The sequence below is a fragment of the Dreissena polymorpha genome, chromosome 10, assembly GCF_020536995.1.
Source record: "Dreissena polymorpha isolate Duluth1 chromosome 10, UMN_Dpol_1.0, whole genome shotgun sequence".
Lineage (NCBI taxonomy): Eukaryota > Metazoa > Mollusca > Bivalvia > Myida > Dreissenidae > Dreissena > Dreissena polymorpha.
Genome location: NC_068364.1, coordinates 86,476,320 through 86,490,556, shown reverse-complemented (window position 1 = coordinate 86,490,556; position 14,237 = coordinate 86,476,320). Strand labels below are relative to the sequence as shown.

The 14,237-nt window shown below is 34.6% G+C and overlaps 2 protein-coding genes across 3 annotated transcripts in view; both read right to left on the bottom strand.

The window, feature by feature from the left end:
* Window positions 1–3,349, bottom strand: part of LOC127848686 (coiled-coil domain-containing protein 90B, mitochondrial-like) — a 34,335-nt gene extending 30,986 nt beyond the window's left edge. For both annotated transcript variants that reach the window (XM_052381276.1, XM_052381275.1), the window contains exon 1: window positions 3,194–3,349. In XM_052381276.1, coding sequence (XP_052237236.1) covers window positions 3,194–3,242 — 49 coding nt within the window. In that variant the 5' untranslated portion in view covers window positions 3,243–3,349. The remainder of the gene's footprint in view (window positions 1–3,193) is intronic.
* A 1,558-nt stretch (window positions 3,350–4,907) lies between these two features.
* LOC127849297 (uncharacterized) lies at window positions 4,908–6,419 on the bottom strand. The gene has a single exon (XM_052382016.1). It carries the CDS (start codon window positions 6,417–6,419, stop codon window positions 4,908–4,910), a length of 1,512 nt encoding a protein of 503 aa, XP_052237976.1.
* Window positions 6,420–14,237: the final 7,818 nt, after the last annotated feature.

Here is a 14,237-nt window from a genome sequence, read left to right as displayed (position 1 = left end):
TTTACGGATACAGTTCAGCAATGCGTCTGAGTGGACGCACATATTTCAAAACGATGGGTCTATTTCAATATTTGTGCGTCATAGACGCGGAACGCACATGTAGATTATTCCCTGTGTACCTGGGAATTCTAACGCTAAATTGGTCGTTGTCAGCTAATTTTTAAAAATTAAATATGTCCATATTTATGTCAATATTTTTTTAATTGCCACTATATCATGAAAACTCCTACTCAAAAAAGCATGTTGCGAAAGGTATTGTTCAAAGATAATTTTTTCTTATTCTGTATAGCATTTTAAGAAATCAGTTTTTTTTTGCTGGAATAAAACTCGAGTACAGTGTTAATTCGCCGGGTTCATTTTATTATATTATTTCGTACCCAGGGTACATTAAAGTATACTTAAGAGTAACCGGGGCACATTTTATGATTTAAGTAGAACGCAAGCTGACAATGACCAATTGAGCCTTAATAAATGCTTCCATCCATAACAATGTACCATTTCACTGTCGACTATTAAATAACTAATAATGATATAGAATTATTGTATTGATATAAATTAAACCTTTTACTGCTTCAACGATCATCTTACTTAAAGGCCTTTGTTGAAATATTGGTGTTTTATGTTTTTGTGGTAAAATTTTGGGCAGACCTTTGGTCGAATTACCAATCTCAAAAACTTTAAATGTACATGTGCATATTTTCCCAAATTACTGCCTTAAATTCTCAATTGAGGTAACAACAAAAATAAAAATAAATTTCAACAGTTACTTAATTTCCATATCCCGCTTTGTAAGTTTAACCTTACTAAATATAATATTAAAAACAATGTTAGTGATGAATATTATTCATCAAACCATCCATATCAACGCATGTGTATTTGTCATTATAGGTTTGTTTATAATGGACATAAAAAATAAATTAAATCAGCAAAAAATGTTGTATCCAAAAACGACAATCCGAAAAATGTACATGTCTTGCACATGAATTAAAAGATGCAGGCTTCCTGAAAAGGCCAGACCGCCGGTCTTGTCCGACAAAATTCTTTACAGTCCGGCGAAGTTTCTAATATCACCGGTCCTTGTGACAGGCCAAACAAATAATGACTAAATACTGAAAAGTCTAATACTTGCCAAAAGAACGAAAACACCCCATTAGAATCACTCTTTTCGTGAATTTCAAGCCTTTTTGTCATTAAGAACACTAACACGTCACTAATTCTTAAGAGTGCTCTCCCTTTGAAATGTTGTTATTTCGAAAACGTCAATTTCAATGGTCCGACATATTACCATCTATCCAATTACAATGGTTGTAACAAAAAACTACAAATGAAAAACGTATATCGTTGCTAAAGTTCTTCAATGGCAACACCAATCGTGTTATGTTATTTTGTTTTGAGTCTGACTAGAATTTGAAGCTCTTGTCCATCATACACAGTAATCACTTGAACGAATTTCCCCTACCCCTCGGAGTCCCCTCCCCCCCATTTCAAAAACATATCTAATAAGATTCTTATTCATCTCAAAATCGACCCTAGTCGGCTGAAATCCGGATTTCCGGAATAATCCGGAAAATTGACACCCCTGTAATTAGTCCACAGGGCTTGACACTAACTTTTTTACCTACTGTCCCAAAGGACCACCAGCTTTCAGAAATTACTGGTCCTGCAAGATATAAAGTGGTCCAACAATTTTTGTATGTTATTTTACCTAAATTTCAAGCTTCTCTTCATTAGTTTTAGGTTTTTTAGGCAGAGGTTCAACCAACCCCGGAATGAAATTCCACATTGTGATAACTTTTAATCTTGAAAATACGCACGTTTAATTACTTTCCGGCAATATCAAAACATTATTCGGCGCCCTCCAGTGTAAATTCGCACGGTAAATAAAGTATCTTCTGATGGTACTAAGATCGATTAAATGCTGATTATTGCTGCTTTTTCAAAATAATAAATACCATTTTGTTTATTTCTCGATCAACGCTTTGAATGTTATGTTAATTTGTGTATCGATCACGGCAAAGTCCAGAGACATTTGTGAAACGCAAATCGATTTTTTGATCCAACAACAGGTTTTTGTTATCCGGGCATCTAGAAAAATTGGAATTTCCTATATGTTGCTATTTTTATCCCGGTCTCGAGTCGGCCCATAAAACAATGATGAAATTATCAGTTTATTATGAACATATAAAGTTGTTTTATTAATTAAAACGGCTTTCCACCAGTATTTCACAACTAGCTGGCCAGGATTTTTAACTGGTCCGACGGATCAACCAATTTCTAGTTTCACTGGTCCTCCCTATTTTTTACTGACCCCGGGTCAACGGACCACCGTTAGTGTCGAGCCCTGAGTCCATATAAACGGACTCCCAGAACCTTTGATAATTTTTGCTATGGCGGCTCTGGCAGTCTATATGCATCCCTTCATAAACATGGGTGCAGTTCAGCGCAGTGAATCCGTGCGCTTCACTAAACAGATTTACAGACGTCGTTCGAGACAAATTGAGGAAAATAATGAATGAACTTCAATACCATGTTAAATTTACCTGAATGGAAACCTACGGATGTTATCCTTTGCATGCATCCGTTAAAACACGACGATGTTTCAACACACTTTTCTCACTGACATTGTTATGTTTAAATTTGAAACAGTGTATTCTGTATTGAAAACCATATCGTTATCGACTTTTTGGCTCCAAGACATAACACAACGCACAAAATATTGGTGTAATGCGACCTGACCTATATTGGGTCAATTTTCCAATATGGCCAATACAGCGTACAAAACAAAACCTTAGTCAATACAAATCAATCATTTCTTGCTTTAATGGTACCATTTGGATGAGTTTGTGGTTTAGATAAGTAAATTTTAAAAAGCTCTTGCCGTTTCAGTGTTCATTTACCTTTGAATTGTTGATAACATTTTGTACCCATGGACAAGAGAGAGGGCATTGCAACTCTCAGCCTAAGCTGAGAGTTGAATTATTGCAACTACCATGTAATCACAATTATGAAAGAATTTGCTAGCAAATAAAAAACAAATTTTCTTATATAAGTTAAAACGACACGATTTTTCCCAATCAAAAGGGACCCAGCCTCATTCCAAAAATGTTGAAGAAAAACACACTGACGCAACACATCCGAATAGTTCTGTCCGAATTATACAGAGATTAAACAAAAACTAAAAACCGTAGTTTACCCAGAACGTGTTTATAAACTGGTAAAGATCTTCCCACATGTCGCAGCATGATCGTGTGATCCGCTAATACTGTAAGTTGTTCGTAATTTATAAACCTTTAAATATGGTAAAAATGTTGCTTTTTGTGTTATCATATATGCATATTAGTTTGTTTTGTGATTGTTGTTGTTGTTTTTGTTGTAAAAGGTTAAAACATACCAGTTTAAATTGAGATGGCGAAAAACAGTTTACGTCCGTTGGCATGGTTTATGGTAATTAAGTCACATGCATTTCAATTATGAATGTTATATTATTTTGGATTAAACTCGGACGGACGGTAGAACGAACGAACGAACGGATTGGGTAATCGCTATAGGTCTCCCGGAATTTATAGATGCTTCGGTAAACAAATCTAAAAATCATATGAAATAACAATAGACACCAATCATATTATACAGTTTCTTTGCTTTTTCTCAATATATCATCAACGTTGCAATAAATAAAGCGCACATCAAGTTGTGAAAATGGTATTGGTTAACATTAATGAAATTTAAATAAGTATAAGGTTAATTATGAACCCCATGTACACTAACAATAAATGGTGCAACAAGGACTGCATGTACAGCAAGTTGTTATCTTTTCAATTTTTTTCTACTCACAACAATTTCGAGAGCAATGAGAGCAATGGGGTTTATACGCCCATCATCTAACGTGGACTCCAATCAACATTCATGCCTTCCTGCAATTAACGGTAACTTACTAGACTTACGAACAGCTCGGACCGTTTTTGAGATATCTCCAGATATTAATTTATTTTACTGGCATTTATTCATATCATTTCCAATGTGATCTTGTTGTATGGAAAAACCCGAACACTAGAAGATGGCCTCATCTCTCTGGCATGATGACCACCAACCTAAATCGCATTCATTGTGAGTGACGATTGAACAAGCTTAGAGTCCGCTAGAAGAAAAGCGCGTGTAGCAACAATTGCGCTAAATAGACCGCTTTAAAAGGAACACTGTGTTTTTGTTCATTTTGTCTACGGTAAAGTGAAAGAATAAATCGAAATGTGTATGTTATTCATGGAAAAACTTCACACAAGTCGTGTTTGAATTGAAACTGAATTTTTATTTAAAATGACATAAATAAACTAATATATTATAATATTTTAAAATTATATATAACTAGCAATAAAAATGTAGCTTTTTATATTTGACATAATGGATGGACAAAAATCGGCCATGTATATACATAATTAGGTTCTATTTACGATTAAAACACACACGTTTGTCTTCGTAACGAAAATCGAGTTCCGGAACATAAATGGACATTTATTCTAAATACATACAATACAATCATTCAAACACACACACCGATTTTCACACGCTTCGTTATTGTTTTTGCACGGTGTGTTCATAATTATATTGTTACATAGCAAATACAGCATGTAATTTTGGCATTTAAAGTATTGACTCTAGAAAACTGTGGTATAAATCACAGGTTAACAAACTCGTTAAAATGATATATACTAAGTATAATTTATGTATATACCGGTAATTCGTGATAAGACAAATTGCAATCACTTTGGTACACACATTTCATTTGTTGACAGACTAATTATAAAAGTGCATGTGGTGAAAATAATAAAAATATAACGATTCGCTTTTTTAGTAAAAGTAAATGTCTCATTTATGATCTTTCTATAAATTAAATCAACATTTGTTTTGAAACATTATTCTTTCTTAAAAAATCCCAATATCTTGCGTAGCCTAGATTTCCTCTTTGGATCAATCGGCATATAAGACGGTTGAACAGAGATTATTGGTAACACTTGGACTCGGCTGTTAGTGGCACTACTGGGGCGGTTTGTAGAAGGTGTTGTGACCCAATGGTCCGTTTCTTGATTATAGAAATATTTGGGAAGCTCGTGCTCGACTAGATAAGGGTCCCACCAACCCTCGTCTACGTATCTCTTTTCACGCTCTTCCTTTTCGGCGACAGGGTCGGCTTGGCTTTGTTTGTTCAGTTCGTCTAGGAATAGTTTAGTGTCTTCAGTCATTCGGCCTTCTTTCTTCACTTCTTCCGCGAATGTTTCAAATTGCCCATCGTCTGCTTCTCTATAACATACGGCGAGAAACATGTCCGTGATGAGGCGAAAGTCTTTGAGCTTCAAGTAGAAACCACTCGACCGTAACGCTAATTCCTGATAGAAAGGCGTAGACCGAGACTCGTACATCGCTTGAACGCCGTACACTTTGACTCCCATCCCCACCAGCACGTCCAGCTCATCCTTCCAGAACAGTTTTTGGTCCGTGTAGTGTTTGTGATGAGGTGGCTCGTCCCCAATCATCACCAAGGCTTTGGCGCTGTCCTCGCCCCAATCCAACTGCTGCGCCCTCCGCAGGGCCCATTCGTAAGCCTCTCCGCCATTTCCTCCACCACCCGTAGGCGGAACGTTGTTTGCGAAGTCGCATAGCGCACGGACGTCAGTCGTTAAGTCTACGTACCGGACAACGTACACTTCCGAGTCACAGTAGTCCCCATTGGCAATTATGCCGATTCGTATACAAGGTATGTCAGATATCAGCCGCGAACAGATCTCGTTTAGCTTTTGGCGGACATTTGTTAAGACGCTGTACATGCTTCCAGTGGTATCAAAGCAGAAGACCACATCAACTGGTCGCCCTCTGCTGTCAAAAGTGCTTAGTAGCTCTTCTTTTAAATCCTCATTCACTTCATTGTTTTCGTTTGCATTCTCCGTATTGGCGCCTGGAGTTTGCGTCGGCTTCTTTGTAACACTCAAAACAGATCCGCCCGTAACTCCTAGGTCCGTTAAGATCAAATCTCGTCTGTTTAAAGTGGCATTGCCTGATTTGATAAGTTGTTCGGCTTCCGATAGTCCAGTCAGAGCAGTAATTTGCTGATGTAAATCTGCAAGTGTATCAACAGTCTGAAATGTCACGTGGTGTTCTGCGCCAAGAAATCGTATCGTTACTGCGACATCTTGCGGGAAAACGATATCAGCCTTCAATATTGTTTCTGAACAGATTCCTAGGTATTGGATAGTTTTTGACTTGTCAATGATTTTTCCTTGGTATTTCAAACGCACCCGATTTTCGCGCACTTTTTCGCTGTCGGCGATTTTCTGCGTGATTTGCCGGACAGTTTCTGACGGTAAATGTTGCAGCTCTATTGCTTTTCCTGTCGGAAGTTTCACGTATATAACAATACACGCAGAAGCCATTATTATTTTTCGCCAAATAGTCCTACATGCAATACCATAAACTTTAAGCGCAAATAATTCTATCAGCGATCATTTATAGGTAGGTTGCAACGTTAAAAATAAAAAAGCTAAACATAGATTTCACAACTTCGCTAATAATAGTATTGTGTATATAGGTAATCATTTCATTGGTTTATATTTTTAGATAAAAGTGAACTAAGGGAGACAGCAACGTTCGTATACAGAAGAGACCGCTCACTAGTTGTCGCTCTTGTTGTCTAAGCCTTTCTAAACAATGCTATATGTGTTCATCCATAACTTTGTGAAATTACCGATTTATATACAAAATGAAACATGTTCCGTTTACTTTGTATACGCATACTTATTCAGAGATTAACATTAGAAACTAACTTATAATACAAACTAATGGTAAACTGGTGCACAGCTTGGGATAATGAAATTGTGAAATCACTGAATGATAAAACGTCAAATAATGCTCTAAATATATGAACGTCATATTAAACAAGAAATATCTTTAAAAAAGATATACGGCGTTGATTGTGGTTGGAGTTGGTGAAAGATCAAGAGTTTAATGAATGAGATCATAGATAGCGAATGTCTTTTTCCATGCAGTTCTTAGCTGCATCACACGGAGAACGGGATGTTACGCGGAGTTTTTGCGGCTTATTTTACATTGTTACATATTGCTTATCATATATTTATAGATACAAAACGGAAAAACAAAAGAATGAAAGTGAAATCAAAACATATAAGTCCACCGGCCACACGCGAAGTATCCGTACATATTTTAAATATTTATACGCGCGTTCTTCGAACAAACCTGTTTTAGTGGTGTGTAGGGCATTGCTATTTGATTCGATTATTAACGGTATCGGGAATCATCGCGCTCATGCTTAACAAATTAGTCAAAATGGTGGAATAATGCTTGTTTAATTAATCAAAAATAAAATGTATCATGGTATTGTTGAAAACACAGTAAGAATATATAATTGACCTACCATAATTATATCGCCGAATATCTTCATTTAACATATTTCTGGCCTAGTTAACGCGATAGCGTCTAAAAACAAAATAAATGGCAATAAAATTTCAATACATGCATTCAAGGATTATTTTGAACATTTGAGTAATACTATTAATCATACTAATAATGCCGAAGCTGAAGAAATTTGTTCAAATAATAATATTAACGAGGGAAATTGTACTTTTCCAGAACTAGACCAGCTGATAACATTAGATGAAGTTAGGAATGCAGTTAAACGCTTAAAACGTAATAAAGCGGCTGGTAGTGACTTTATTTTAAATGAATATTTTCTTGAAAGTTTGGATATTTTATCAAATCATTTATGTGACATGTTAAATAGTATTTTAGTTTCTGGCTTTTTCCCCGATCAGTGGACAGAAGGAGTTATCATACCTCTTTATAAAAAAGGCTCTGTTGATGATGTTAGTAATTATAGAGGGATAACACTTGTTAGTTGTTTTTCTAAGTTGTTTACAACCATTTTAAACAAACGTATCGAATCGTTTTGTGAAGACAATGCTAAAATTTCTGATGCCCAATTTGGATTCAGAAAAGGATGTTCAACTGTTGATGCTATTTATATCTTGTTGTCTGTTGTGCAGCATTATTTAAATGAAAACAAACGTTTGTATGTTATTTATGTTGATTTGCTCAAATGTTTTGATAGTATATATCGCAATGCATTATGGTTAAAATGTATAAATCTGGTGTACAAGGTAAACTTTTGAGAATAATTAAGAATATGTATGAAAATGTTAAATCTTGTGTTAAGTCGTGTACATCATATTCTGAATACTTTAGTTATGCTGTCGGTCTAAGACAAGGGGAGGTAATGTCCCCGATTCTTTTTTCACTGTTTGTAGAAGATTTGGAACTATTTTTGCAACATTGTCTGGCCTAAATATAGACGACATAACCTTAATTTTATTATTATTTGCGGATGACATGGCTATTCTAGGTAAATCACCAGAAGAAGTACAGAACCACTTAGATAACCTACATGCCTATTGTAATACATGGGGGCTTAATGTGAATACTTCAAAAAAAAAAAATTGTAAAAGGGGTAAAATTCGAAATGATGAAAAATGGACATATAATGGCCAAGATATAGAAATCGTAGATAATTTTAATTATCTCGGCACTGTTTTAAATTTCACTGGTAGTTTCACTTTAAATCAAGAACATTTGGTTGGCAAAGCCCTTAAGGCTATGAATATTTTACTCTATAAATGTAAGCAGTATGATCTTAAACCGAAATTATTTTGCCAGTTGTTTGACTCTTTTGTTGGATCTATTTGTTGTTATGTTGGATCTATTTGTTGTTATGTTGGATCTATTTGTTGTTATGTTGGATCTATTTGTTGTTATGTTGGATCTATTTGTTGTTATGCCTCTGAAATATGGGGCTTCAATAAATCAAAAGAGATCGAACGCATTCATTTAAAATTTTGCAAGAGATTGTTAAATGTGAAAATAAGCACATGTAACGCTACAGTTTATGGAGAGCTAGGCAGATATCCATTATAGATGTATGTAAATAGATATGTACGCATTGTTAAGTATTGGTTAAAAATTATTAACAGTAAAAATATTATTATACAAACTGTATATTCAAGCATTAAATGATTGTAATAAGGGATGCAACAATTGGGTTGCAAATGTTAAACAATTGTTAAACGATTACGGATTTTCCTATGTTTTTGAAGCTGCAAATATAACTAATAGCTCATGCTTTTGTTTGTGAATTTAAATGCAGAATTATTGACACCTTTAAGCAAGAATGGTTTGGTGATATGAATAGAGTTTCTACTCTAGATATGTATAGAATATTTAAAACTACACTTGAATATGAAAACTATTTAGATTTATTACCCAAGAGTCTACGTTTATACTTTGTGAATGTTAAGGGCTTCCGCCCATCCATTGAGAATTCAGACAGGAAGATACTCACGCAACAATATCCCCCGTGAAGAACGTTATTGCCTTTGTTGTAATAAACAGGATATAGAGGATGAATTCCATTTTATTTGTGTTTGCTCATGTTACCGTTTTCTACGGCAAAAATTCATTAAACGTTTTTATTTCGTGAATCCATCGGTTGTTAAGTTCCATAGTTTATTAACATCAACTTTTAAATTTGAAATATTAAACGTGTGTAAATATGTTAATGAAGCATTATCTGTACGAAATGCTATTTTAAATAATACCACTGAATTATAGTTTGACTTTCTTCAAAGAAGTGTATGTATCACTTTGCAGTCACTGATAGTATTTGTAATACATTGTCCTTACTGCCTTTAAAATTATTATGTTTCTCCTTGTCAAAATCGTTGTTTATCTCTGTTCTTATTTTGTTTAGAAATGTCATTTCATTGAATTTAGTTCTGAAATGTCATTTAACTTACTAACATATATACATCATTATATTGATTTGGTTACCTACTATAGTATAAGGATACGTGACATTACTTTATTTATAATTATATGCATTAAAGACGATGTACTTATGTATAAGTCTTAATAAACTGTCTGTTCTGTTCTGTTCCTATATTATATAACGATCCGTTTACTGGCCGCTAACTGACCCTGATACCTTGCGGGTTGGAATGCAATGCATTAAAGTGAGGTCACGATTCCACTGCTGGAACGACGACTTGTTTAAAACTTTATACTTTTACATGTTTAATGTTCAATTTCGAAAATAATTAACCCATTTCTATATTTTGAATATTTTTTACAGAAATTCCTTTAAGCAAACAGTGCAGACCCTGATGAGACGCTGTTTGCCAATGCCTTTTTTCTAGACGGTAGGCATAAATGGGATAAAAATGGTTAGGCCAAAACGAATGCCAGGATAGGGAAACACGATACTTTTATGAACTAAAAAAATTTAGTACACAGGCAGCAATATGGTAATAATTACTCAATTTGAGAACATAGCCTTTAAAGGGGCCTTTTCACAGATTTTGGCATGTTTTGAAGTTTGTCATTAATGATTTATATTGACGAATGTAAACACGAAATTTTAAAAGCTCCAGCAAAAAAATCAAAAATAAAATTTAAAAAACGAAAAAAAAGTAGCCTGCAGCAGGGCTCGAACCAGTGACCCCCGGAATCCTGAAGTAAAAACGCATTAGTCAACTGAGCTATCCTGCCAAGCATACATAAGCGTATTTTATACTTTATATAAGCAATCTTCGTAGTTTCACAAATTTAAACGACAACAACAGAACTCTCCAAATAATTCAATCGTTTCGCGTTGCAACGCTTTATAATTTTTAGGTTTTTAAATCGTCAAAAGATGCATATAATGGCTATATTGGACCATGGCAAATGTTCAGTAATACTGTTTCCTCACAAATATCATAACTAAAACGAAAATTTGCGAATCTGAAACAACTTTTTTCAATTATGTCAATTTACCAAACCGTGAAAAGATTCCTTTAAATGGTAAAATCAGTTAATGAGCTTCTCACAGATAAAAAAGTGAAACCAATCGTGTACGGTTGACTCAGTTGACGATTTACATGAAATGAGATTAATTTTGTTCTTTAAAACAATGACAAGCAGTAAATGTATGATGGTGTCAACGATTTTAGCATTACGAAAATCGCAACACAACTCAGTGCTAATGTATCCGATCTGTTCCCATCGGTCAGCCAAGAAAATATAACATTCTAAGACGAAACAGCAAAAGCTAATTGTTTTCAATATGCTGTTGAAAATTCTAGCAACGAGTCCATGTATTGTACATACAACATTAACAGTAACTCTGGCCACATATAACAGTGCACATAACAAGAGCGCGACAAGGATTCAAGGTTTTCTATAATCACGGAAAGAAAAGAAAATTCGCGTGTGAACCAATAACATTTGACCCGAATAAGAAAAAGGTCATCTGCAACCATTCTATCAGAAACAAACTGCACTATTCAGCAACCATTTAGACTGACTACAAAGCGAGAAGCTCCAAAGGTCGACAACTCTACGAAGCGAAACAACTCTGCCACAGGAACGTAAATTCTCTTTCCTGCCTGTTTCCTGTACGTAAAAAACGCCACATTTACTGAAACATTATACTTTAACAGCAACTCACGAAATTTGACAATTTAATCAACACTTAAAACTTTAAAAGGCAGCGGACAAAAAGAACATAAACCTATCGTGTGGAAATCTGTCTACTAGTTCACATGAATCAGTGGGCCACCACCTGATGCGATCCGTAGAGGGGTCGAAATATGTTTGAATAGTGGCTTTACAAAACAAAACAAAAACAATAAACAGATGTGTATCTGCAAATCAACAACCCGTATTTTCAGGATACGTGATGCTTACACCTTGATAACGTTCTATAACGTGATTTATAAACCAAACATCAGAACGAGAGGCTTACATATATGGCATATAGACAACACTAATGCATTCACTATTTCGATACTAGAATGATGTAAAACTATTATTCAAAAGAATACATTTCTGCATCTTAATGTGATTATTGCATTGCTTATCGTAGGGACCTCTTTTTTACATAATTACAATGATATTTTATATTTTAGGCTTGCATTAAACTATCGGAAGTATTATACGTGGGTTATATCTGAAAATATGTAAAAACAATATTTATTTCTCTCTATTAAGGGCAAACCAGTAACACATTGCACTGAGATTTATAAAAGTTGATTTTTTGTTATCTTCGCGTGGAATTTATTATAGCGTCCACTTTCTATTTTAATGATATGTTATGATAACCGAAGCCTTATAAGTCACCTTAAAAACATGAAGCTAAGGTTGAATGTTAAGCCGACAGTATGACATGACATGAGTCTATGTCCATTACTTATTTTACTGCACCAGCTATTTTTTGAAATCATCAAATACACCCTGATTCATAACGTTGTATGATTAATGCAAGTATTGTTAAATTATATGAACTTGCTAAATCCGAGTTCAGTGCGTTTCATTATGTGAGCTGCCGAATTGCGGTGATTGTAAGTAATGTATTAATGCGCATCAATGAGCATCAGTCAAACTGACATTTTTATTAGACTGTCTTATGCAGAAAATAATATATCGACCACCCAATTGAGAGCCCGTTTAATGTACTGACGGATATTTTAACGTACTGAAGGTCTTACTGCCCGCCCGATTAAAACTGTGTGTGTTTTCAGAAATATGTCAACTCTCCGGATGAATTTCTGAATTTCATTGAATATTATCGCATTTACTTAGATATGATTTCTCGATCGCTTAACTAGAGTATTAACTGTGTACGGCTTGAACGATTTACTGATCGCTTAACTAGACTATTTACTCCCTTGAACAATATCGCAATTAGGTATACATGATTGACTGATTGCTAAACTAGATTATTAACTGAGTACGCGCTTGAAAAACATCGCATATACTTAGTCAGACATACGCACTGCCTGTCATATGCTCATTTACTGATCATCATGAATCGACATCAGGCAAAAAAGACAAATAATAAAGCGCTAGTAACACTTGTCATTAATATTTTAGCAAAATTGATTATATTCTAATCTTTATGAACTAGCGGGTTCGAGCCTCAGGACATGCCGATGTTTTAATTATCGAACGATTCCCTTATTTCGAGAGTAGCCTAATTTCCATCACTTTGTTTACATTAAGAACGCGGCTCTCGTGATTACGTAATACGCATGTGCTTGGATTGTTTTGAATCAATAACATTACGACACTTGAAAATAAATACAGACACGACACACATTAGGAAAAGAAAACAAGTGTTATTGAATTTCAAAACCTTACTTCAACTGAAATAATCCAATTTTTTCCTTATTGCATTCACTTTTTGCGGTCCTCGTCATACAATTTCCATATATATTGCAAAGTGAAGCAGACGACTGCGCTAGTGTAAACACAAACTGTTCATGTATTTGTATACTTTTAACGAACATTATTTTACTTTTCCTGATTCTCATATAATGTTGCATGGTACAATCTGTGTGCGCACATCGCGAAAATATGTGATATGACGAAATACACATGTTCAGTGGGTATACCCTGTCCCAACTTTATCAAATCTGTTAAAAGTAACACGTATGCCGAAATGTTTTTTGAACAAATTGCGAACCTTTGGTCCGTGTATATACCGTCTTTTTCTTTTTCATTTATTATTCGAAACAACGAAACACGAAAATCAACGCATATAAGTTTATATTCTGATTTTCAAATAACCGTAACTTAAACAAAATACGAAAACAAAATTAACTTCTTTATATCGTTTTCGTTGTACTTATTATAAAACAAAAAACGAAATTGATTTCCCTGTTCATATTTTGTTTCAATTCATATGACAAAAATAAATGTTTGAAAATTGGAAAGGATTGTTTGATCTCGTTTACCGTTCTTGGTTTGAAAAAACGGTTTACGAAAAACGAAAAACGAGTATCGTTTGCAAGATGTGCTGCTGTCTTGGGGAGGTAACTCTTTAGTGGCTTTTTGCGCGTATTTTTCACCCTTTCCATCAGCATGACTTCCTACGTGCTTTTTTCGTGGAGGTAAAGACACGCCCGTAAGGGACAGAGACGTGGATATTTTCAGTTGTTTTCCAGGTATTGTATTTTTCCAATTTGAAATGATCATAATCTTGACATCGAAAGGTTTTTCAACGTACCGGTATTTCATGCCGATCCAGCCGATTAGATATGGCTATAATTAGCATCTTATGACACTTCTTGTTCTTTGCCCCTATGCTATGTAAATTCAGTACTTATTTTACTAAAAATCAAATTCGTTTTAATCCTATTATCATT